General features: G+C 45.3%; 1 protein-coding gene across 1 annotated transcript in view; it reads left to right on the top strand.

Moving 5' to 3' along the window:
• The first annotated feature begins 8,592 nt into the window (after positions 1–8,592).
• SMS (spermine synthase) overlaps positions 8,593–26,755 on the top strand; it is a 56,785-nt gene continuing 38,622 nt past the window's right edge. Inside the window, exon 1 of the mRNA XM_007991283.2 lies at positions 8,593–8,756. Coding sequence (XP_007989474.1) covers positions 8,708–8,756 — 49 coding nt within the window. The 5' untranslated portion in view covers positions 8,593–8,707. The remainder of the gene's footprint in view (positions 8,757–26,755) is intronic.

Raw genomic sequence — 26,755 nt, 5'->3', positions numbered from 1 at the left:
CTCAAGCAATCCTCCCACTTCAGCCTCCCAAGTAGCTGGGACTACAGGCATGTGCCACCACGCCTGGCTACTTTTTGTATTTTTTGTAGATGCCTGGTTTTTCTATGTTACCCAGGCTGGTCTCAAACTCACGGGCTCAAGCAGTCCGTCCACCTTAGCCTCCCAAAGTGCTGGGCGTGAGCCACCGTGCCTGGCCAAATGAACATATTTTTAAAATACTGATATGAATATATCCTTAAAGTACAAGACCTTTATAACTAACACGGTAATATGCCAGGCAATATACAACATAACCAGAAGAGACCTATGGCTTAGTAGAGAGGAGTGAATCCTAGCAGTGATTGCTATGTAATGATTTTAGGCAGATACTCAGAGTCTGACAGAGGGGAGTCATGGGACTGGTTGTGCCATGGGGAAGAAGTTGAAAATGGAGCTTAAAAAGATTTGAAAATAAGAGTTGGGTCAACACACATAAATTTACTTGCTTTGAAGACGTTGAAATGGGATCCAGGAACGGGAAAAAAGAATATTTATTGTTTTGCCTTTGCATGCCAAAATGTAATCTCTCTTTTTCTTCTAGACTTTCCTTAAAATAACAATTGTCTGCATGTAGAATGAGTGTGTTTTAAAAGAGCCATTCAGGGTTTTTTTCGGTGCTCATTTCCTGTACTGAGTAGCAACACGATGACAGACTAGAAATTCTACTGACTTTGAGTCAGACTGACCCGCAAGCCAAGCCTCACTCTGCCACAGACTGGCATGAGGCCTTGAGCAAGTCACTTGACCTCGGTGTCTCAATACAGTATTTAAATGAGAGAATGAACCTTGCTGGGTTCGAAAGGTTAGAAATAACACATATAAATAACTCATAATACTTTACAAATACCGTGATCTATCCTAGGCATTCAATAACGGAAGTTAGACATGAAGACAATTTCATGAAAAGTTTAGTTTAAAGAAAAGAGCTGTGGTCTGGGAACCAGGACACCAGGGTTGTTCCCTTAGTAGTTTATTTAACTAGTAAGCTCCTAACCTTGGCCTCAAACGTTTTGGACTGTAGTCCCATTAAGGAAGGAGTGTTGGCGAGAGAGAAACAGGTCAAGTTCTGGGGAGCTGGCAGGGAGCTAACATGGTACCATTAATAGAAATTGGGCTGTTTTTCACTGGTGGGCTGAACACTGTGCTGTGGAAACATGGAGGTAAATGAGTGAGTGCGCAGCTCTGCCTGGGCCAGGGGGCGCCACTTGAACTGGGCCTTGAATGCTCCTGGATGGATTTTTCCACTGGAGAAAGGAGGGTGCTCCAGGCACCCAAGATTTAGCAGGTGAAGAGACAGGGTGCTGCCACCGTGTAACATAGTGCTTCGCATCAAATGCCACTGCAAGCAGCTTCTGAGACTGCCCCTGACTGTTAAGTTGTATCAAATACATGTTAAGATAAGTAGGCCGGTGCGGTGGCTCACGCCTGTAATCCCAGCACTTCAGGAGGCTGAGGCGGGTGGATCACTTGAGGTCAGAAGTTCGAGACCAGCCTGGCCAACATGATGAAAACCCATCTCTACCTAAAATATAAAAAGTAGCCAGGCATGGTGGTGTGCGTCTGTAATCCCAGCTACTCTGGGGGCTGAGGCCAGAGAATCGCTTGAACTCGGGAGGCGGAGGTTGCAGTGAGCCAAGATCATGCCACTGCACTCTAGCCTGGGTGACAGAGCAGACTCTGTCTCAAGAAACAAACAAAAAAATAGGAATAAAAATAAGTAAAAAGCAAGGAGTCCTGAAGGAGTGTGACACCTCCATAACAAAATCAATGTCCTCTTCAATGGAGCTGCTATTTATTGAATGCTAGTCATGTGTCAGACACTGCCATCAGTGTTTGCCAGATATCTATTCATTTAATTCTCACAACAACTCGATGAGGTAATTATTAGCTCCATTTTAGTGAGAGGGACGGAAGCAGAGAGGTTGATGAACTTGTACACTGTCACACAGCTAGTAATAGGTAGGGGTAGGAATTGCACCCCAGAAGTTGTTTGGTGGAGTTAGGGAATAGCTTCAGAGAGCAGGGAGAGAGGACAACCCCTCCAATCGCACACACCCGGATGGGGACGGGGGTGCCTACTGGCGAGAGGTAAGCAGACTCACACACCTGAGGTTTGTGGAGTCCTAAGAAAAGTGGAGACACTTTGGGACAACTAGGCAGGGCGATCAGAGTCAGCAAGGTGAGGGGGTAAACAGCCTGACTCCTGAGCCACCCGCTTGGGTTCAAGTCCTGGCTCTCCCACTTTCTAGCTACCTAACCTCTTTGTGCCTCGGTTAACCCATTTGTTAAATGAGGATAATTTCACCTACATCTTAGAACTATTGTGAGCATGAAATAATTTTGTATTGGAAGCTGAAGAAGCTATCAAAGCAGGTAAGTGTTAGAGGAACCGGCCTCACCTTCCTAGTGGCCCAAGAAAGATATTTACCCCAGGGCATTCTATAGGCTTCACTGGTGAGATGTCTTTCCTCTTAGGCCATCAAATATTTAGAATTTTTTTACTTGCCCAGTCATGATGGCTCACATCTGCAATCCCAGCATTTTTGGGAGGCAAGGTGGGAAGATCTCGAGTCCAGGAGTTCCAGACCAGCCTGCGCAAGATAGTGAGACTTCGTCTCTACAGAAAATAAACAAAATTAGCCTGGCATGGTGGTGCATGCTTGTAGTCCCAGCTACTTGGGAGGCTGAGGTGGGAGGATCAATTGAGTTCAGGAGTTTGAGGCTGCAGTGAGCCAAGATCGCACCATTGCACTCCAGCCTGGGTGACAGAGCAAGATCTTGTCTCAAGAAAAAAAAAAAAAAAAGAGTTTTTTAACTTAAACTTTATGGTGAAATGAGAGAAGACCTGAACTTAGGGGTAGTGGTGGTCTTGGGGCCAAGACAGAGAAAAACGTTTCTTTCAATCTCTACAGGCACTTGTAACACTCGTAAAGTGCTGGGCCTCTGGGTTATAGGATTGTCCCCACCTGTCTGCACATCTCTGGGAAAACCACAACCAGGTAGCTGGTTTCCCAGCAGCCTTCATTTTTGCTTTTTTTTTTTTTTCTTTTTTGGCCAACACCTCACTTCAATTCCCTCCCATTAGGCATTTACTTGAAATTTTTGGGTGATGAAGCCTGCTTATTAAAAATTTCTATACAGCTTTACCTTTCAAACTTGGTGTGGCTATAAGCTGCTTCTTTTTTTTAAAATTGAGGTAAAATGAAATAACACAGAATTAGCCATTTGAAAGTGAACAATTCCGTGACATTTAGCACATTTACAATGTTGTGCAACCATTACATCTGGTTCTAAGACATTATCGTCACCCCAAAAGGAAACCCTTACCTATGAAGCAGTCACATCCCCCATCCCCCTGATTTCCTGTCTCTATAGATTTACCTATTATGGACATTTCATATAAATGGAATCATACCACAGATTTTTTTGTGACTGGCTTTTTTCCCTTGGCATAATGCTTTTGAGATTCATCCATGTTGTAGTATACATCAGGACTTCATTCTTTTCATGGCTAAATAATATTCCATGGTATGGCTCTACTACATTTTGTTTATCCACTCATCTATTGATGGACATTTGGATTGTTTCCACCTTTGGGTATTGTGAATAACTGAATAATGCTGCTATAAACATTCGTGTTTTTGTTTGAACACCTGTTTTCAATTCTTTTGTGTATATACCCAAGAGTGGAGTTGCTTGATCATACAGTTATTCTGTTTAACCTTTCAATAAACCGCCAAACTATTGTCCACAGCAGCTGCACCATTTTATATTCCCGCCAGCAATGTACGAGGGATCCAATTTCTCCGCATCCTTACCAACACTTCTTTTCTGGTTTTTAAAATGTGTTTCTTTATTTACTTACATATAGCCATCCTTGTGGATGTGGAGTGGACTCTATTGTGATACAGACTGCTGTTTGATTTGGCAGTGGTGCTTTTGGCTTTACTCTGGAATCTCCTGGGTTTGTATTTATTTATTTATTAACAATCCCAATGCCCAGGCTGTACCTGGGGCCAATTTCATCAGACACTAGGGCTAGGCCCAGGCAGTGGCAGTATGTTTAAAACTCCCAAGGTGATTCCAGTGTGCAGCTGAAATTGAGAATCGCTGTAAAGACCCTAGTCCCCTCTTGCTTATATACCTTTTTTTTTTTTTTTTTTTGAGATGGTGTCTCACTCTGTCGCCCAGGCTGGGGTGCAGTGGCCTGATGTTGGCTCACTGCAACCTCTGTCTCCCGGTTCAAGCTATCCTCCCATTTTAGCGTCCCAAGTAGCTGGGATTACAGGCGCCTGCCATCACGCCTGGCTAATTTTTGTATTGTTAGTAGAGATGGGATTTCACCACGTTGGTCAGGCTGGTCTTGAACTCCTGACCTCAGGTGATCCGCCTACCTTGGCCTCCCAAAGTGCTGGGATTACAGGCGTGAGTCACCATGCCCGGCCTTACATACTCTTTTCAGTCAAAAATTTAAATAGTGTTAAAATAGCTGGGTGAGGCCCACATTCATCTGAAAAAATGGTGGGAAGTGATCCAGATCTGTGTCGCCACTCTAACCCTAATAGCTAATGCCAAGTGTTTAAGAGGGGAACTGACATCACTACAGCAGCACACAGGGGCCGGGGAGGCAGAATGTCTCCAAGGGTCCCAAATGAACTGGTGGAAAAAAAAAAATTGTATATATTTTTAAAAAAACAAAAAAAGAAAGAAAGAAACAAAAGGCTACTGGCTTTGATGGCCAGGGCAGCTGTTAAGGACTGCCAGCCCCCATCAGCTCCCTCACCCGCCCTGCAATGAAAGTTTGGGACAGCAGCATGATGGGTGGCCTTACAGTGCAGGCCAACAGTCTATGGATATTTCCAATTAGCACCTCAGCTACCCATCCACTGCCACCACCACCACCTCCTCCTTTTTAACAGAGGGCTCTTTTCTGCTTTTGACTTCCTTCTTCCCAGTACACACTTGCTCACTGTGTAGGACAGTGTGACTCTTTCTCTAAATTTTTAGAAACACTGTTGCTGATGTCCAGCTTGGCCTGTCTGCTCAGAAGCAAGTGGGCCCATTTGAAAGGGAGGTTGGGACAGGAGTAATACTCAATACTAGCATTTTGCTAAGTGGGTCACCAAAGCTTTCACCCTAAGCCTGGACTTCATCTTGCTGTCTACATTGTCACTGCACTGTAGCCACACACTCCCAAGAACACACCTAGAGTTGAACAAGCAGTTTTCTTCTCCTTGCAGGCGGAGGAAACACATACCATGGGAATAGAGGCGGTGATGGGGCGGGGGCTCTCAATAAGAGGGTGTGAGAAAGGACGACTTAGAGGATTTGCACCTGGGTATGTTAGAGGCACCCTGGCAGCAATAACCTGTCAGGTGAGAATGACCCCATATGTCAAGTGCACCTGAATGTGTGTTTGGAGTTCCCAGCATGGCCAACCAGAGAGTCATTCCTTATCCATGGGGAACATCTGAGCTTCTGGCCTGGCCAAAGCAGTGTGGGTCCTGAGGGGGATTGAGGCCCTTTGTTTAGGGTAAATGAAGGTTGCCAGGTTGTTAGGGGGAGGGTGTTCTCCTGTTGAACCCACTGCCACTGGATCGTCCCCGTATGTAAGTTACCAGTAAACTCTGTGTCTCTGAGTCTCTTCTTTGGCCCCTTGAACCTGGTGCCATCCCTACTGAAGTTAATAGGCATCTGACACGACACTGTGTCAGGTGGTTTTGGGGAGCGTTTAGGGGAGCCAGGCGTTGCTCTGGATTGGAAGCTGGTGCGGGGGGGTGGGGGTGGGGGGGATTCTATGATTTGATGGTTTAACAAATGTTCTCTAGAAGCAGAGAAAATTAGAGCCAGGCTACAGCTGTGGTTGGTAAAGAAGCAGCAGTCACTCATATTAGCCAGGATTGGGGGGTGAGGTGGTGTTTGGTCACATTTGTGGGTTGGACAAGGCTTATGTTTTCTCCGTGTTCAGACATGATTACAGAGTGGTCTTGTTTGTGTTTTGTACCCTCCTTGTCATAGAGTGGCCTTGCCTGATGTTGGTGTTCTCGGGAGTTGTTTCTGTTCAACAGGACACCCAGGCACAACTGTGAGTGCCGGGCCAGCTCCGTGAAGGCAGGACTGCTTTACTCTTTCTCAGTCTTACTTTTCTGGCAAGAGCAGTCAGCGGCAGGCTGCAGGACACAAATCCACGATATCCACATTTTCACCATTGGCAAGACTGTCTCAAGAATGCAGGCTCTAGTCGGACTAGGGTAAATCTAGTCTCTGCTGAGTCTTTTGTTGCAGGACGAGTTGCTGACGTGTCTGATAACAGCTGTGCAGTATTTAAGACTGCACAGGATCCACTTGGTCGACTGTAACACAATTACCACAACAACATGATTATTAGTCCTGAAACAGGCCTGGAAGCCAAGGGCCTAGATTATAAAACTCAGGTAATGAGAACATGTTCCCAAATCCAAATAGATACTCACAGCTCAATTGGAGGTGTTTAAAAGAGGCCTCGAGCAGGATTATGTTACTGGTAAGTAGGACGTGTATTGGGAACATCCTTGCAATAACTCCTAATGTTACCCCAACAATGTTGGTTCCATATCGAGGCCAATTTAACTCTGATGTTGTGCTAACATCATGAAGCATTTGTTGTGGTTTTTTTGTTTGTTTTTTTAGACAGTCTTGCTCTGTTACCCAGTCTGGAGTGCAGTGGCATGATCTCGGCTCACTGCAACCTCCACTTCCTAGGTTCAAGTGATTCTCATGCCTCAGCTTCCCAAGTAGTTGGGATTACAGGCATGTGCCACCAAGCCCAGTTAATTTTTGTATTTTAGGTGGAGATGGGATTTTACCATGTTGACCAGGCTGGTCTCCAACTCCGGGCCTCAAGCAATCCACCTGCCTTGGCCTCCCAAAGTGTTGGGATTACAGGCATGAGCCATGCCCAGCCAATGACGCATTTGTTAAACTCCACTTTTGTTATGGCTGTCTGATAAGTTAAGCAAAGCATCTCAGGATTTTCATCCCTACTTTGTACCTTGCAGGAAACAAGGTGAGGTACAAGTGCTGGGGATGAGATTTCAAGCCTGAGCCCTAGGGCCACCTGTGCTGCCAGACACAAGCTGCAGAGCATAACCAGCTACACAGTTTGCAGGCCAAGTGCCAAATAAAAACATGGGGCCCCTCGTTCAAGAATTAAGGATTTCAAGATGGCAACAGAGAATTAAACCAAATGCAGGGTCCTTTTGACGTGAGGCCCACACTGGTGCTGAGTGGGGAAAGGCACACTTGAGGCCTATGGAGCCCTACTGCCCCTGCAACATGCAGGACAAAGACAACTCTATTGTCAGTGACCTGACTCCAGAGGAATGGCAAGAAGTGGAGAACATCCTAGGAAGAAAGAGGAGCTGCAGACTGACATAGATAACTGAAGGATGAGAATTGCAATAGCTAACAAAATTGAGAACCTAGGACACACAGAAGAAAGGAAGACATGCAGAATAACAAACAGGTGGCCATGGGTAGACAAAATGCAGGCCCTAGAAAAAGATCCAGTTCTTAACAGAAAGGTCTGTTCAACAGACCCTTGTTGAACATTTGTGAAGGCACTGCCCAGTTTTTGTAGAAGGGTGAAGAACTCAGCAAAACAGCTGTTGCCTGGGGGAGAGATGAATTTAATATCCAGGTTCTTCGTTGCTTTTGTGGAGGCCCATGAGTTCATTGATTTAAATTTTGTCTAACCATTAAAGCAATTCCTGTGGCCGTGAGAGGCACAAAAGCCTGACAGGATGATGGAGGCATTTGCCCAGGGATGTTGTCAGTGCAATAAAGAATAATTTTAGTTCAGACGCTCATGCTCTCTTCCCTTTGCCATTATTTTGTTGAACAGCAGCCATAACCCCAGTGTCAAAAATAAGCCCACCGCAAAGGCTATTGCCATGAATAGAGGCGCCAGTGATGGAGTCCTGCTAGACGAGCAACTCCGGGGTCTGCAGTTTCCTAATTCAATATTAACAGCAATGCTGTCCTCTTACGGGCTTCTCCCTCTTTCTTATTTTGCGTGAAAACGTAGACAACGTAAATGCCCAAGCGCTTTCTATTCAGTCCTCAAATGCAAAGCAGACCCTTGCTAATAATGGTAATAATCCGAATGGGTTTAACTGCAGCATTGTAAGAAAAGCCAGGCAGTACTCTTAGACTACAGGGGTGGATCTCATCATTTGATTTTCCCGACTCCGCCAGGAAATAAGAGGGGCCTTGGCTTGGGGAGAGGTGTGTGGGGAAGCGTAGGGGGTGGGCCCCCCGGAAGTCCTGCTGCGCTGTTTAAACCTAAGGTGACCTAACGGATGGCGGGAGCGGCCGCGCGAGCCTTGGAGCAGGGCGCGGCCATTGGTGACGCACGCCGGGGAGCACGGCGCCCACGTTTCCACCATTAGCGAGGCCTCACACCCGGCGCTCCAAGTTCGGGGCTGGAGGCGTCCTGGCTTCCTCCCTCCCGGAGGCGGGACCGGCCCCGCCCCCGCGCCCCGGGTCTCTCCCGGCGGCCCCTCCCACCTCCTAGTCCTGGCCTCCCCGGGCGCAGCGCACTCCCCGCCGGCCGCAGCCTGACACGCCGCGCGGCCCCCCAGTCTCCCGCGGCCGCTCCCCCAGGCATGGCACAGGGCCTCGCCTCACTATGGCAGCAGCACGGCACAGCACGCTCGACTTCATGCTCGGCGCCAAAGGTGAGGGCGCCCGCCGCCACCTGCGCGGCCATCCCCGCCGCTCCCGCCGCCTGGCGGGCTGGGGCCGGGGTCGGGCGGGGCGTGCGCCGCGGGCCGAACAATGCGGGCGGCCCGCGCGGCGCCGCAGTCTCCCGGGCTGCCGCGCACAGCGCGCTGCGGGGCCGCTTGCACCGGCGGCCGGGCGGAGGCCGCGCTCCTGCTCGCGCCACGCTCGGTCCCGGCCGCAGCTCGGGGCCTGGAGGGGCAGTCCCGGGTGCCCGCCGGCCGCGCCGCCCTTCCGGGCCCTGGCCGTCGACCCGCGCTCCCACGCGGGCTCGCCGCCTTCGCACTCCTGCTCGGGGATTCCCCGGGCTGCCGGGCGCGGGCAGACCCCCCATGGGACGAGGGTTGTAGCGATTGCGGCGGAGCGAGGCGTGACCCGCGCGGCGAGCCCGGGCTGGGGGCGTGCGCCGAGCGGGGCTGCCCGCGCGACCTTTTCCTGTTCTTGCAGGCGGGTAAATTTCCCTCTTGAGGGCGGGGGTTTCCCCTCGTAGGGAGATGGGGCTGTGGAAAGGTCTGCGGACGCGCAGCGCTTGCAGAATTCTCAGCCGACTGCGTAGGAGACGGATACCCCGGAAAGGAACTGGGGGACGGGAAAAGGAAACGATTATTATTATTGGGGGTGGGGAGGCATGAGGTCTGGGCGCGGGAATCGTTTACACCCCGAATCGGGGAGCTATCAAAAGAGTCCCCCGGGCGCGGTGGCTCACGCCTGTAATCCCAGCCCTTTGGGAGACCGAGGCGGGCAGATCACGAGGTCAGGAGTTCGAGACCAGCCAGGCCAACATGGTGAAACCCCGTCTCTTCTAAAAATACAAAAATTAGCCGGGCGTGGTGGCGGGCGCCTGTAATCCTAGCTACTCGGGAGGCTGAGGCAGGAGAATCGCTTGAACCCGGGAAGCGGAGGTTGCAGTGAGCCAAGATCGCGCCATTGCACTCCAGCCTGGGCGACAGAGCAAGACCTTGTCTCAAAAAAAAAAAAAAAAAAAAAAAAAGCCCACCAGAAGAGAGAGGCCTGCTAAAGTCGGAACTGTGTGCAGGAAATTTGAAGGGGAGGGATACTTTGCAGGCTTCTTTTCTCGGGATGCCTCTGTCGTGGGGGTGGGAGTCGCGGGAAAGATAGAACTGCCCTTTCTTTTTCTGGTGGCTTTTAAACCTGTGACTGCCGCAGACTTGAATCTGCACTTCCCATAGGTTCCACTTGGAGTGTCTCGCTCATACCTTGGTTTTCCCACAGTTTTCCTCGAATTGGATAGAGCAGGCTTTTCTCTTACCATTTTTAACACTGACTTTTTCTTTCTGAATTTCTGAGTACTCACTTTGCATTTTCTCCCTCAAATTTAAAGGATCTCCGAACGCGCAAGATTTAGTAAAGACTGAGGATTTGGAGCAATACCTGGGTTTGAGTCTGGCTTCTTCCTGATGGGCTCTGCGTGTGGCCTTGGGTTTATGTTAACCTTTCTGAGTCTTCCCTGTCCATTAAAAAGAAAAAAAAAAAAAAAAACAGTGTACACCTGTTCGGATTTTTACTCTTAAGGGAGTAGCTGTGGAGCACACTGTAGGGTTTTAAAGCAATATCAGTGTATTTAGGTGGTCCGAAGTGACTTGGAGAAAACAAAGCATGTTAATTTTAGTCCCCACATTTCTTAGGTAAGGATGTAGGGCAGGGAGACTGCTAGAGATAAAATGGTGCTTGAGTGATGGAGCTGAAGAGCCAAGGTTTCATTAATTACCCTGCCAGCCCTAGGGCTGAATGGTTAATGAAAGCTCTGGCATACTGAATTTAGCGGTAAGGAGAAATAGTGTATTATGGTCACCCAACTAGTAAGGGGTGAGTCTGGGAAGTGTCCCTGTTGTGAGCACCTTGTGAACACTCACCTGTATTTATCGTCCGTGGATTTTCTTAACTTTTTTTTTTTCCTCTGAGGTGGAGTCTCACTCTGTCGCCCAGGGTGGAGTGCAGTGGCACGATCTCAGCTCACTGCAACCTTCACCTCCTGGGTTCAAACAATTCTTGTGCCTCAGCCTACCAAGTAGCCGGGATTACAGACTTGAGCCACCATGCCCAGCTAATTTTTGTAATTTTTTTTTTTTTTTTTTTTTAAGTAGAGACGGGGTTTCACCATGTTGGCCAGGCTGGTCTCAAACTCCTGGCATCAAGTGATCTGCCTGCCTCAGCCTTCCAGAGGGCTGCGATTACAGGCATGAACCACCGTGCCTGGCCTGCCCATGGGTTTTCTTTTATGCTTTAAGGAGAGTGATTTCAGCATGGGGCCCAAAGACTCTGGCACTTCCCTTTGTCCTTAAACCTCCTTGGCCAAATTTAGATTTAGCCTCTTGAAGTGTTGGTTCACAATGGGATGTTTTTGTTGTTTTGTTAAAGTGGGAAAAAAGCAAATGAAGAAAAACTAAGAGATTTTTAACATTTTGGGCTGACACTATCCAGGAGAACCATGGATCCCTAGTGTGGGAGGCAGGAGGAGAAACTGGCCTTTTCTAAATTGGAAAGGTGTGGAAGTGGCATCTTAATAATTTAGTTGTGCAAAGAGGAAGTAAAAAGATTGATGATAAAGACGTGTGTAGAGCAGAATAGAACCTTAAGAGGGAAAGGTGAAACATAAGCTGTTAATATTTTAATTCCCCGTCTGTTCTTAAAGATGAGAAAGCTTTGATGGCAAGGTAAACATTCTAGAAAGAAATATTACGTGCGTGGGAGGGTGGGGAATGTGTGTATGTACGCATCTGTCAGACCTTGAGTCATTACAAGTGTTCTGGGCGTAAGAACTCCAATTCATATTGTATTCTCTCCCATCACTTTATTTGGGGTGAAGCACGTCGACCTTACTGTCAGTATCCACATTTGAAAAATAAAGAGATCCTGGCTAGATTGGTATCTAAGTTCTTGTAGTTTTTAGTAAGGGGAGCTTGGTGAAAAATCGACTTGTGAGGTCTCCAAAAACATTTAATTGATAATGAGTCAAAAGGCATTACTCTTGGCATGTGAATATTGGACGTGACTCAAGGGTGAGTCAAATGCCTGTGGAGCCTGGATTCATGTTCTTCTTTTCCCCGTTTGTCAGTAATCCTTTCTAATGTTCCAGTTCCATGATGTGATTTTAGTGGAATTAAACTTGAACCACTTAGTTATTATGTTGTTACTGTGTTGGGAGCGCAGCAGCCACCAGCCCACCAAGAGCAACTGTAGATCGGGCTCGGTGGTGCTGGTTTAGTGTTCTGGCTGATGAGGTGTAACCCAGGACATTTTTATTTTTGCTTTTAACAAAACAACTCATCTGTGGTCATCTTGTAAGCGAAGTATTGGACTCTAAGGACTCTTGAGCCCAAAAACCATTTTGTGATTTAGCCTGAGGCTAACAGGAATAAACTTGTCCCATGTTTGGATAGTGTAGGCATATCTGAGCTGCTGGAGGAAACGTGGTCTGTTCCTAGCCCCATGTGCTAGGCAGGTTGCCTGGGTATCCAGAGGGTGAGTGAGAGGCCGGGCGCGATGCCGCATGCCTGTAATCCCAGCACTCTGGGAGGCTGAGGTGGGCGAAGTGCTTGAGCCCAAGAGTTCAAGACCAGCCTGGACAACATGGGAAAAACCTGTCTCCAAAAAAAAGCCAGGTGTGGTGGGTTTTCTGCACCTGTAGTCCCAGCTAGTTGGGAGGCTGAGGCGGGAGATCCCCTGAGCCCAGGAAGTCGAGACTGCACTCCAGCCTGGACAATGGCGTGAAACTCTCAAAAACAAGGGCCAGGTGTGGTGGCTCACGCCTGTAATCCCAGCACTTTGGGAGGCTGAGGTGGACAGATCACTTGAGGACAGGAGTTTGAGACCAACCTCGCCAACATGATGAAACCCCATCTCTACTAAAAATACAAAAATCAGCTGGGAGTTGGTGGCCCTTGCCTGTAGTCCCAGCTACTCTGGAGGCTGAGGCAAGAAAATTGCTTGAACCAGGGAGGTGGAGGTTGCACTGAGCCCAGATTGTGCCACTGCACTCCAGCCTGGGCTGCAGAGAGACTCTCAAAAAAACAAAAACTCACACACAAAAACGGTGGTGAGTGAGTCTCTATAGGCTCTTCTTGCCATGTTGGAGTGGAACGTCTCTAACAGGCCAGCCAGCTCTGAAAAGGTCTGGCAATCCCATGTCCATTTTTTTCCCCTGGGCTGGGCATATCTTTTGAAGGCAGACCTCCACCAGGGTCTGCATCCTGGAGACAGCTCTGGTACATGGTAGAGATTTGGTATATGCCGATGAAATAGATCAAATTTATGTTATGGTAAAGGTGGAATATCGGTTCACGTCAATTAGGGGAAAGTGAGACACTCAGTTACCTTGTAGAATTATGAGGATGGTCCTGAATTCAGAAACATGGCAGATACTGTTAGGTCTGTCCTTTGGACCATTGCTATATGATTTGTGCGGGGAAACAAAGTGATTTGTGTCACTCAAATTCACAAATTTTATAACATCTTGTTTAATAATTTAAGAACAGAAGGCTACTTGGGAATTATGGGCTTAGCAGAGAAGGTTTGGGGTAGGGGGTTCTGTTGTACCTTTGACCCTCATCAGGGAAGCCAGTGGACCTCTTCTCAGAGTACGAATTTTAAATGCATACAATAACCCAATTAAAAATACCGTGTTAAAAATACAAAACCCCCAGATGTGTGGTATGGTACACTCCCCACCCCCCAGTCTTGCTCTGTCGCCCAGAGCTGGAGTGCAATAATGGCACAATCTCACTGCAAGCTCCGCCTCCCAGGTTCAAGCAATTCTCCTGCCTCAGCCTCTGGAGTAGCTGGGATTACAGGCACGCACGCGCCACCACGCCCGGCAAATTTTTGTATTTTTAGTAGAGACGAGGTTTCACCATGTTGGCCAGGCTGGTCTCGAACTCCTGACCTCATGATCCACTCGCGTTGGCCTCCCAAAGTGCTGGGGTTACAGGTGTGAGCCACCGTGCCCAGCCCATGTGCTTCTTTATTAACACATCAAATAAGATGTAGCAGCAAGGCTAATAACTTTCATAATCTCAAAGTAGACCTGAGCAAAACTGATATTTAACAAATTGTTAGGCAAGGAGAAAAACCTGATTTTCGTGACAATGACCAGGTGTAGTTGACAATGTGTGATTTTTGGCCTCCAAGCATAACTGAAGAAAGTGCTAAATTTCTATTAGTGAAAATAAGTCAGCCGGGCGCAGTGGCTCAAGCCTGTAATCCCAGCACTTTGGGAGGCCGAGACAGGCGGATCACGAGGTCAGGAGATCAAGACCATCCTGGCTAACACGGTGAAACCCCGTCTCTACTAAAAAATACAAAAAACTAGCCAGTCCCAACTACTCAGGAGGCTGAGGCAGGAGAATGGCGTAAACCCGGGAGGCGGAGCTTGCAGTGAGCCCAGATCGCGCCACTGCACCCCAGCCTGGGCGACCAAGCGAGACTCCGTCTCAAAAAAAAAAAAAGAAAAGAAAAGAAAATAAGTCTGTGTGGTTTTTTTTCCATTCAAGTTCACAGGTCCTCTGAATTGTATCCATTGACTACTTGGGCATCCATGGACCCCAGGTTCAGACCCCCAGGCTGGGGAGGGGGAGGACTGAGGCAGCCCGTTCTGTAGATTGTGTGTTCCTTTTAGGGGGTGTAGGTTTTCACCCAAGGCCAATGCTGGAGGCACATGTCCCTAGTTCCTCTTCAAAAAACAAAAGCGGCTCTTTGAAATCTTTGAAAACATCAAAGTTGTACTTAGTAATTGCCACAGGGGCTAGGTGTTGCCCTGAGTGCTTTGTGCATTATTTTAGGTAAATCCTCAAAATAACCCTAGGTAGGTCTTGTTCTCCCCATTTTAAAGACAAATAAATAGGCCTACCTGAGGTTTTTTACTTTTTGAGTGGCAGAGCTGGAATTCAAAGCCATGTGTTTGATTGGAAGGCTGATTCTGCTTCCACGATTCTGAAGCCTCTTAGTTTAAGGCGGTGATTCTCAATGTGGGTGCTTCCCTCTGTGGGTGACATCTGGCAATTTCTGGGGACATTTTTGGTTGTCACAACTGGGGAGATGCTATTAGCATCTAGTACGTCCTGCAGTGCACAGGACAACTCCCCAACAGCATTGACAGCCCAAAATGTCCATAGTGCCCAGAGAAACCCTGGTTTAAATTCATACTAAACCATTTCAGTAATTTGGATGACAGATCATCAGCAAAATTTCCCTGGTCCTTCTTGGAAGTGTCAGTTATGCCCACAAATTGTTAGGCAGGGAAGGAGGATGGGCCCTGTCTTTCTCTAAGGTTGGCACTGGGGTCTGTTAGGAGCTTGGTCATCGCTTCCTACTCAACTGAGCCTGTGGTTTGAGGTGACCTTCCCTCCCTGATTTCCTGAACCATCGCCCTTTTTAACTAGCTCCCACGCTCCCCTGTATTTGAGCTGCCTTCTGGTGGAAGCATGTCTTCTTTGTGTGTTTTAAATAGCTATAACTGTCTAAATAATAAAACCTAAACAATGTAGTTCAGATTGCATTTAGCTTTCTCAAGAGTAGAGAAAGCTTCCTTCCTCCCCCTCCTTCAGCATTATTATCCAGTCCCACTATACTTTAATCCTCCATTGTGATAACACCGCAGGCGCAGACGCCGTTGCTTTAACAATGAAGCCTTTCGGGGCTGATGACTGGGAGTGGGGAATGCATGCTTGGGCCCTACTCTACACGGACTGAATCACAGTTGGTGGAGGGGGGTGAGTTCCTGGATTTTGCATTTTTAATCATCTTCCTCACAGTAATTCTGTTGCTGGTGAAAGTATGAGAACTCCTCTAGTAGGTTCCTCATTTAAAACAACAGCAACGAAAACTTGTCCGAAACCTTTGGCACACCTACCTCACTCAGCCCAACCAGTCAGCCTAGTCAGTCATTAAGTCCTGCGGCTTCTGCCTGCCAGTGTTCTCAAATTTGTTGCTCACCACCTGTTCCTTACTTTAGTTTCCTGGCTACAATCTCCCCATTTGTCTCCATTTGGGGATGGGCTCGATCATTAGGAACACAACAGGATCCCTGTCCCTTTTCCCATTTAAAAACCCTTCCGTGGGTCCCTATTACCCCATGGATGAAGTCTAAACTCTGTATCAACACATACACGGTCAATTTCTACTGGGTTTTTCCTCTTGCCCCAATTTATTCCTTATGCTTCCCAGTAGCCAGAAAGCACCTGGACTCAGGATTTGACAGCTTTGGGGAAGACTTTTTGTGTGCTTTACATAGGAATTCTCATGCGTTAATTGTGTTTGAAAATATTTTATGGACTGCTTCCGGGAGATCCCTTGTTGGCATTGCCTGCCTTTGGCATGCTCTTTTGCTTTATGACTTTTTTTTTTTTAAATCCGCTTGTCCCAACTCTGCAAAAGATTCTTAATTGCACAGATTATGCTCCATATGACTCCAGGCTGAATAACCTCACGTTTTGGGGAATTAGTTTTGTGGGCTTGCCATTAAAAAATTGAGTAAACCATAATGATTCTTTTTAGATTGTAGTTTCCAAGTCATACCGATTTCCTTAAACCTATGGAGGTAGCATATGGTAAGATTTTAGTTTCCACTTTATATCTGTAATCCTCATCTAGTTCTCATTGGGTAGTTCAGTATTGTTTAAAATGCTTTGGAAGGGATGATAGCTGTTTAAGAAATTGACTCCATGATCAAGGCACTAGGAGCGACCCCCATCCTGGCTAACAAGGGAGGGGTACTTTTTCAAGTAATCAGAAGCCCTGCGTGAGACATTCTAATTTAATAACCGGTAGTCAGTCAATTTGTCTCTTTTTTTTTTTTTTTTTTTTTTGAGAAAGTCACTTTTGCATTTGCAGTGGGGGAGTTACCAGTTGGGAATCTTCTCATCCCCTTAGTATGTACTTTACTCCGTTGTATTTGAATTGGCAGTTTCGGGCCTTAGCTACCTTCTCAGGAGATAAAGATTAAAATGCTGTGTTCTCTAATAGCTTTAAAAAGTTAGAGCTTTTGATTTTGGACTTGGTATCCAGAAGGTTTGAAATTATGGGCTTTATCATTTTAATTGTGATCACCATGGTTATACTAATCTTTCACGTATAAAGATTAGTTATAAAGTTACTGATATCTGTCTAAAAACATCAATAAAGTTATTACTGAGTTTAGTTTTTGGAGTCTCTGCATATTCCAGGTGTTTTAATTCACTATTTCACTGCAGTTGTAACCTAAGCCTGCTGGTGTGCGCTGTGGCTCCAACCACCATTTCGTGGTAGTTATAGACTCAGTTCTTTTGAAAAGTCAGGAAACCTCCTCAATTGAATCTGCAAACCAAGTATGTAAACCATGCACAAATGCTCTTGAAAACCCTTAACAACTAGGCACTTTTCCAGACCCCAGGAAAAACAGCTCTGCGGCCCTGAGGTGTGGTGGGCCTGGATTTCATTAAATTGACACTGTCATCTGTGTTCCAGAAGGAGCCACCGAGCTAGCTAGTGGTGATGCTGTTGATAAATGTGTTTACGTGCTAAGCCACAGATTCAAAAGGAGCTGGTAAGAGCCAGTAACATGTTCTAGATTCCTGAACTGACTTGACTCTGGGTAGTTTTACACACACCTTAATTTTTCCCTCTCCATGAAGGTGCTAATGATGCTAAAATCCCACACACTGTGTCGTTGGGTGGAATATCCAATAAAATGTTTGGAAGAGTGTCAAATGATACATAAAATACCTAACACTAATTGCGATGCTTAGGGCCGAGTACTTTGAAATTGTGCCAGTGGATAAAGATGCTCAGTTATAAAGAGGTGTGAATTTAACTTACTTGAAGGGTAACGAAAGCTCTGCTGGCAAGAGAAGAGGCAGAAAATAATGGGTTGGCCTGTGTTTTGAAGGTTGGTCTACTTTATTTAAAGGACGTCCTCCCTAAGTTATTAAAGCAGAATTTTAAAAGGACACTTTGATTTAAGATATCAAGTACTTGTGTTGCATGACTCCATTTTTTTCTTAAATGAAAATTTCTCCATTGAGAATCCTGAGCAATTCCTAGAACAATGCTATATTTAATACTGAATTCTCCCTTCTAGAAGGACTGTAGATCACAGTGTTCAAACAAGACTGATGTGCCTGTGGGCATACCAAATTCCTTTGCTGGCCTTAAGAGGTGAATATAGAAATGTTCCTCAATCCTTTTTTTTTTAAGCGTACAGGTTGAGCATCCCTAATCTGAAATGCTCCACAATCTGAAACTTTGAGCACCGACGTAACACAAAAAAATGCTGATTCGGGATTTTCAGATTAGGGACTTAATAGTGAGTGCAATGCAGATATTCCAAAATGGGAAAAAAAAAAAAAATCCAAAACACTTTTGGTCCCAAGCATTTTGGATAAAGGATATGCAACCTATATTTTCAGGGCCAGTGCCTTGGATCATGCTTTGGAAACAGTGGTGGCATGGTTTTTTGTTTTTGTTTTTCAAAGGTGGGGTCTTGCTGTGTCGCTCAGACTGATTTTGAGCTCCTGGACTCAAGGGATCCTCCAATCTGAGACTCCTGAGTCACTGGTGTTACTGACGCACACCGCAGTACCTGTCTGAAGTTTCGTAAATGGCTTAACATTGAATCTTTTAACTGTATAATGCAATAGCTAAGTGGCCCACTTGCATGTGGGGTTTTGAGGAAGATGGTCATGGGTTTGTCAGTCCAAATGTTTGTTCCTTCGTGGGGGTTTGTCTAATTTGGAGCTTGAGAGTTGGTGTTGAGAAGAGAGAGGAAAGAGCTTACTATTAACTCCCTTTGGTATGAGATGCAGGAATATGACAGGACTTTTTTTTTTTTTAATTTGAGTTCTGGGATGCAGTGCAGAACGTACAGGTTTGTTACATAGATATATATGTGCCATGGTGGTTTGCTGCACCTGTCAACCTATCATCTAGGTTTTAGACCCTGCATGCATTTGTCCTAATGCTCTCCCTCCCCTTGCCCCCCACCCCCTGACAGGCCGAGGTGTGTGATGTTCCCCTGCCTATGTCCATGTGTTCCCATTGTTCATCTCCCACTTATGAGTGAGAACATATGGTGTTTGGTTTTCTGTTCCTGTGTTAGTTTTCTTAGAATGATGGCTTCCAGCTTCATCCATGTCCCTGCAAAGGACAGGAACTCATTACTTTTTATGGCTGCATGGTATTCTATGGTGTATATATGCCACATTTTCTTTATCCAGTCTATCATAGATGGGCATTTGGGTTGGTTGCAAGTCTTTGTTATTGTAAATAGTACCTCAATAAACATACGTATGCATCTGTCTTTATAGTAGAATGATTTATAATCCTTTGGGTATATACCCAGTAATGGGATTGCCGGCTCAAATGGTATTTCTGGTTCTAGATCCTTGAGGAATCGCCACACTGTCTTCCACAGTGGTCAAACTAATTTACACTCCCACCAACAGTGTAAAAGTGTTCCTATTTCTCCACATCCTCTCCAGCATTTGTTGTTTCCTGACTTTTTAATAAGGACCATTCTAACTGGCATGAGATGGTATCTCATAGTGGTTTTGATTTGCATTTCTCTAATGACCAGTGATGATGAGCCTTTTTTCCATATGTTTGTTGGCTGCATAAATGTCTTCTTTTGAGATGTGTCTGTTCATATCCTTCACCCACTTTTTGATGGGGTTTTGTTTTTCTTGTAAATTTAAGTTCTTTGTGGATTCTGGATATTAGCCCTTTGTCAGAAGAGTAGATTGCAAAACTTTGCTCCCATTTTGTAGGTTGCCTGTTCACTCTGATGATAGTTTCTTTAGCTGTTGCAGAAGCTCTTTAGTTGAATTAGATCCCATTTGTCAATTTTGGCTTTTGTTGCAGTTGCTTTTGGTGTTTTTTTGTCATGAAGTTTTTGCCCTTGCCTGTGTCCTGAATGGCATTGCTGCCTAGGTTTTCTTCTAGGGTTTTTATGGTTTTGGGTTTTACATTTAAGTCCTTAATCCATCTTGAGTTAATTTTTGTATAAGGTGTAAGGAAGGGGTCCAGTTTCTGTTTTCTGATTATGGCTAGCCAGTTTTCCCAGCACCATTTATTAAATAGGGAATCCTTTACCCATTGCTTGTTTTTGTCAGGTTTAGGGACTTTTATTTAAAAAAAAAAAAAAAAAAAAAAAAGAATTTTGTGACTGTTAAATTTTTAGTGGAGTTCCTGTAATTTATTTCTTGAACAAAGGGTCTGGCTTTGCTTCAGAAGGCTGCAGGAACTGTTCAAGTCGTGGTTTGTGCATTTGTCTTCTTACATCATCTGCTCATTTGACACTATGGGGTTAAGGAAATATAAAGAAAGGGGGGATACAGCTCTGATATTATGGCAAGTAGATAACCACTTTGATGTATGGTACAAATGGCTTGCTTATTCTTGTTGCATATGTAACAGTGTTGTGCGTAAAAACACTGAATTTTGTAGCCTAACTGTTGGGGTTTGAATCCCGGTTCTACTACCTACTAGTGTATGTGACCTTGGGCAAGTTGTTAATCTATGTGCCTTACTGAGCTGGCTATATTTCGGTTACCCTTGAATAGCAGCTGTGAGAACAGACATCCTTGCCTTGTTTGGACCTAAGGGGGAGAGCAGTCTTTTACCATTTTGAGTAACTGTAAGTTTTTTGTAGATACCCTTTATCAAGTTGAGAAAGCTCTCTTCTATTCCCATTTTTGTGTGTTTATCTTGAATGAGTGTTGGATTTTGTCAGGTTCTTTTTTGCATAAATTAATATAAAATGTGGGGTTTTTTCTTTAGCCTATTATGGTGGATCACATTTTTTTTTTTTTTTTAAATGTTGAACTAGCCTTGTACACCTGGAATAAATCTCACTTGGTAGTGGCATGTAATTTTTCTGTATTGCTGAGTCCTATTTGCTAATGATTTTGTTAAGGATTTTTGTGTCTATAGACATGAGGGATATTGGTGCATAGAGTTTATTTTGGACTGTCTTGGTCTGGTTTTGGTATTAGCATAATACTGGCTTAATAAAATAGGGAGACCTTCCCTTCTGGAAGAGATTGTGTAGAATTGCTGTTAATTCTTTAAATGTTTGGTAGAACTCTCCAGTGAAACCATCTTCGTCTCAACATCTCTTTTCTGGAGTGTTTTTTTGAGAGAGGGTTTTGCTCTGTCACCCAGGCTGAAGTACATTGGTGTGACCTCAGCTCACTGCAGCCTTGACCTCCAGGGCTCAGGCAGTTTTCCTCCCTCCCCTCCAAGTAGCTGGGACTACAGGTATGCACCATCATCCCTGGCTAATTTTTGGATTTTTTGTAGAGACAGGGCTTCCTCATGTTGCCCAAGCTGGTCTCAAGCTCCTGACCTCAAGCAGTCGATGCACCTTGACCTCCCAAAGTGCTGGGATTACAGGCGTGAGCCACCATGCCTGGCCTCTTTCTGGAGTTTTTAGGCTATAAATTCAGTCTCTTTAACAGTTACAGGACTCTTCAGGTTATTTCATATTGGGTGAGTTGTGGTAGTGTAGTGGAATTGATAAGAAATCAGAGAGACTGATGGGGTTCACGAGGATATTTATTATTTAGGTGCACTGGCCCAGTTGGATTAACATCCAAAGGACTGAGCCCTGAACAAAGAGTTAATTACCTTTTAAGCATTTCGTGGGACTGGGGGAGATCTGTGCAGGGGGAAGCATATTATAGAAGCAAGAAACAAAGACAGTTATTCAAGTAATTGAGACATGCATTACATCATTTCTTACTTCTCAAGGAAAAACATGTTTTATGACTTGAGTTTATCTGTCTAGTGACCTTGCAGCTGCACAGCTAGAGAAACAGCGTCTTCACAATGCCTGGGAAAGGAGGAGAGATAAGGCTCACTAGGCACAGAAAAACAGGCAGTTAATTTTTAAAGGACTCCAGCTCTTTCTCTTTCTCAGGGGGAATTGGGTTTTCTTATGTACAACTGAGTTTCTGCTTACATATTCTTTAATTTCTTTTCATTCCTATTTCATTAGTTTGTGTTTTTAGAGGAATTGCCCCATTTCATTCTTAAATTGCCACATTTATGTTTGTAGAGCTGTAGTATTCCCTTATCCTACTGGTGCTTCCAGGGTGTCCGTAGTGATATCTCCTGTTATTCCTAATATTGGCAATCTTTGTTTTTTTTCTTTGTAAGTCTTGCTAGAGTTTATCTTAATAATCTTTTCGAAGAAATAGCTCTTTGCTTAATTTTTTTCTCCTCTAGTTTTTACCAATTTTATTGATTTATTTTATTTTATTTTATTTTATTTTTATTTTTGCTGTTATCCTTTTCTTCTTGCTTTGGGCTTTTCTCTTTTTCTAGGTTCTTGAAGTACTAGTGCAGATTAGGGATTTGAGATTTTAAAGTGGAATTTGGTACTCTTAAGTATTCTCATTCTTTAGTATGCGGTTTCTGTTAATACTAGTTGATAATGTTGCTTCCACGTATTCCTTAAAAAGCAGGAGTCTTAGTTATGTTGGTTGTTAGCTGTTCTTTTTTAAACACAATAAATTGCAAACTTGAATATAGGAAATATTCCTCAGATTATTCTAGTTTCAAGTGCTAAGAATGTTCTGAAGTTCTTGGACCAGATTCTGCTAATCTGGCCTAGTTTTGCGTGACCCTCCAGCTAAGAATGATCTTTACATCTTAAAAGGGTTGTAAAGCATACACACTAAAGAATATGTGACAGAAACCTGAGTTAGCCTGAATGCTTTACCTCATGGCCCTTTACAGAAAAAGCTTGCCCCCCTCCCCTCACCCCGCCTTTAGACCATCTAGGTACAGTGATTTTGGTTGCCTGTTTCAGAGTCATCTGGAAAAATTTTGAGGTACAGATTTCCAAGCCCCTCACATGGCTGCCTTCTCATCTGGAATCCATCATAGCGCACAGCGCTCTCCATGTTTGAGTAGTTGTGACTTGTGTCTTTTGTCTTTCATCTTTACTCTCCAGTGACACGCACTTGTCCAGCACCTCCTAGGTGCTGAGTAATCTCCTTGGGAGCCCAGTTGAATGTGGACTTGGCTAATAGTACCCTGGTAAAGCCACAGGAAGGGAAGGCAGAGGGACCTCCTCAGCGACATGTGTATCAAGGACCATCTAATATAAATATGATATATATATATTTTTTTTTTTTTTAACACCATACAATTCCCAGAGTCCAAACTGTTTTATCTTTGGAAATGCTATTTCATTGTTGATTCACAGCCTGGCATAGATGCTCAGACAGAACCCTCGAAGTATTGTTTTTTTGAGACAAAGTCTTGCTCTGTTGCCCAGGCTGAAGTGCAGTGGCGTGATCTTGGCTCACTGCAATCCCTGCCTCCTGGGTTCAAGGGATTCCCTTGCCTTAGCCTCCCGAATAGCTTGTATTACAGGCACCCGCTACCATGCCTGGCTAATTTTTGTATTTTAGTAGAGACGGAGTTTCACCATGTTTGTCAGTCTGGTCTTGAACTCCTGACCTCAAATGATCCGACCACCTTGACCTCCTAAAGTGCTGGGACTATAGGTGTGAGCCACTGCACCCGGCCTTGAATTATTTTTAAACACAAAAATGGTATGACCCGTAAGGGATTCTGCCCAGTTAAGGTTAGTGAGAAGAAAGCTGGATGTTCGTGATAGTGATGCAGTGCTCAGAAAGCATATTTCATCCTTCCCATATAATGAAACTGGCAGTCCCATGGTTTCTACTTTGGCAAGGAAATTTTGTTTCCCCTTCTGGATGGAGCTAAAGGAAACCATTGTCATTTAACCAGGGCCAGTCTGTGTCCTCTGTTTCAGCCTGCCCCTCTGTCATGAGGGGGTGAAGGTAGGTTGGTGGCTGGGGCCGTCTCCACATGTCACATGCCAATTTTGAACTAAAAGTAAGGGCTGGTCACTTTACCTGGTCCAGATGCATTCCTAACTCATCTCCTGTTCCCTGACCTCAAACACTGCAAGTCTCCTTTCAAAACCTTCTTCTTGTTACTTCTCTAACTTTCTGTTGGGTTGTAGCATGATCCCCATCCCCTGCTTTTCTGTGGGTTCTTATCTCTTTTCCTAATCCTCTGCCTTGGTTCTCTTCCACAGCTCTGGGCCAGAGTTTATTCCTTCCTCTTCTCAAAAAAACATGGTCCTTAAGCTGACGGGGCCCACTGAAGAGCATCGTAGGATACCTTGTGTTGTTTGCATGATTCCTTCCAGGAGAGGTCAAGTGGCCTGGTTATTCAGTGTCTCATAGCCACAAACTAATAGATAATATTCCTTCCAGATGAAAGGCAGGCTTTAGTGTCTTTTGTCTGTGCCTTGTTTTCTAAGTCTTGGCTACACTCCATATGGGTTAAATCAGAAGGGTGAGGATGGGTGAGTTTGAATCACTTGGCAACCAGCAAGGTGCTGCCCTCCCTGGTCCCAGTGTCTGTGGGAAATGCTCTCCCTTGCAGTGGGAATGACAAGGCAGGGCAGTGAAATAATTAGCAACACATTTAAGTTATGCTGTAACTTAGTGCATTGAGTTTTAAGAAATAGCCATCGTGGCTGGTACTCTGTAAACATGCCCATATGGCTTCCCTTAATGCATGTTTGCATGAAAAAAGCTTGGGTGTCATTTCTGTGTTGGTGTTGTGTTTTTCTTCTGTAGTTAATTTTTCTTGTCTGGTTGTTCTTCTCTATGAATATCAGAAACCATGCTATAAAAATTAAAGTCCTCTAAATTTCTCATGCCACTGTCCCTCTTCTGTCACCCAGACAGGAGTGCAATGGCGAGATCTCAGCTTACTGCAACCTCTGCCTCCTGGGCTCAAGCGATTCTCCTGCCTCAGCCTTCTGACTAGCTGGGACTACAGGCATGCACCACGGCATCTGGCTAGTTTTTTATTTTTATTGTTGTTATTTTTTGAGATGAAGTCTTGCTCTTGTCACCCAGGCTGGAGTACAGTGGTGTGATCTCGGCTCACTGCAACCTCTGCTTCCTGTGTTCAAGCGATTCTCCTGCCTCAGCCTCCTGAGTAGCTGGGATTACAGGCATGCGCCACTACACCCGACTAATTTTTGTGTTTTTAGTAGAGACAGGGTTTCATCTTGTTGCTCAGGCTGGTCTCGAACTCTTGACCTTGTGATCTGCCCGCCTTGGGCTCTGAAAGTACTAGGATTACAGGCGTGAGCCACCACACCCAGCCTTTTGTATTTTTAATACAGACGGCATATCGCCATGTTGCCCAGGCTGGTCTCCAGTGATCCTCCAGCCTCAGCCTCCCAAAGTGCTGGGAGTACAGGTGTGAACCACCACGCCTGGCCCCATCTGTATTTTGCAGCCATACTGGCCCGTGTTTGTATTTTGCAGCCATACCTCACCGAGACCTGAGACTGGCTGCAGGCACTTTAGTGTTAGGAAAGCTGTGTGGGAACTGGGCACCAGCCACCTCACTGTGTAGCGACAGTGATTGTGCAGTGACAAAGATTGTTTCTCAATCTTTGTTTCATGTTTGCGCTCCCTACCACCCAGCCCTTGAGGCCAAAGAACCTTTGTTTAGATATGTTTTACTGATTCTCTCCCACAACAGCCACTCAGATACTTGGTAGTCTATGATGGATGGGGACATTTAGAGAAGCCCACTCCTTGCAGCAGCCCCTTTACCTGATGCATGTTGCATCTGAGCCTGTGCCTAGTGGGCAGCTTGTGGTGGAGGAGAAGGAGAAATCAATTATTATTTTTTTTTTTTGTAAGAATGTATGTATTAGTTTTCTATTGCTGTACGATAAATTACCACAAATGTAGTCACCTAATACATAATCACATTTTATGTGGATTAATAATCTGAGAATGGCTCAGCTGCGTCCATTTTTATTTTATTTATTTTTTTGAGACGGAATCTCTTTCTGTCACCCAGGCTGGAGTGCAGTGTGTGCCATATTGGCTCACTGCAACCTCCGCCTCATGAGTTCAAGTGATTCTCCTGCCTCAGCCTCCCAAGTAGCCAGGACTACTGGTGCACACCACCACACCCGACTTTTTTTTTGTATTTAGGAGAGACGGGGTTTTGCCGTGTTGGCCAGACTGATCTCGAACTCCTGACCTCAGATGATCTGCCCGCCTCAGCCTCCCAGAGTGCTGGGATTACAGGCGTGAGCCACTGTGCCTGGCCAGTTGGGTCTGCTTCTAAGGATCTCAAAAGGATGTGGCAGAAGCTGGGCTGTGTTTTCATCTGGAAGCTCTGCTGGGGAAGAATCTTTTTCCACATTCATTCAGATTATTAGAATCCACTTTCTTGCAGCTGAAAGACTGAAGAAACCAGATTTTTACCGACTCTTGGTTGTGGGCTTTCCTCAGGTCCTAGAGACTGCCCATGGCCTTTAGCCACCTGGTCTTCCACCTGGTAGTTCACAGTGTGGCTGCTTTTTCAAGGCAAGAGAAAAATCTCTTACTCCACTGTGCTAAACAGAGTCTATCATATCATAACCATGGGGTGAAATCTCATCACCTTGCCATCCTGTATTGATTAGTAGGAAGTCATGAGTCCTACCCACACTCAAGGGGAGGAGATTATTCAAGGACCTGACTCATTGGGACTCACTGTAGGTATGTGTGCCTTAGTGAATGATTGCATATGAGCACAGACAGAAGTGATATGGCACAATTAAATGTAATCTCAATAAGAGATCAAGATTATATGACTTTTTTGAGTTAAAATTACTACATTTTAGAAAACAGTGAATATAGGCCAGGTTTTTAATATCGTTGCCACCTTAGATGTTTTCCAAAAAGATAGAAAAAATCTGGTTGTATATAGGCTATAATACACCTGTTTGCAGAAGCACCTGGAAAGCACTGACAACCCCAAAATATATCCATTTTTGTCCTATACTTTTGTGTGTGTGTGTGACAGAGCCTCGCTGTGTCACCCAGGCAGTGCAGTGGCGCAATCTTGGCTCACTGCAACCTCTACCTCCTGGGTTCAAGCGTTTCTTCTGCCTCAGCCT

This window comes from Chlorocebus sabaeus, chromosome X (assembly GCF_047675955.1).
Source record: "Chlorocebus sabaeus isolate Y175 chromosome X, mChlSab1.0.hap1, whole genome shotgun sequence".
Classification (NCBI taxonomy): domain Eukaryota; kingdom Metazoa; phylum Chordata; class Mammalia; order Primates; family Cercopithecidae; genus Chlorocebus; species Chlorocebus sabaeus.
This window is presented reverse-complemented; position numbering and strand designations above follow the sequence as displayed.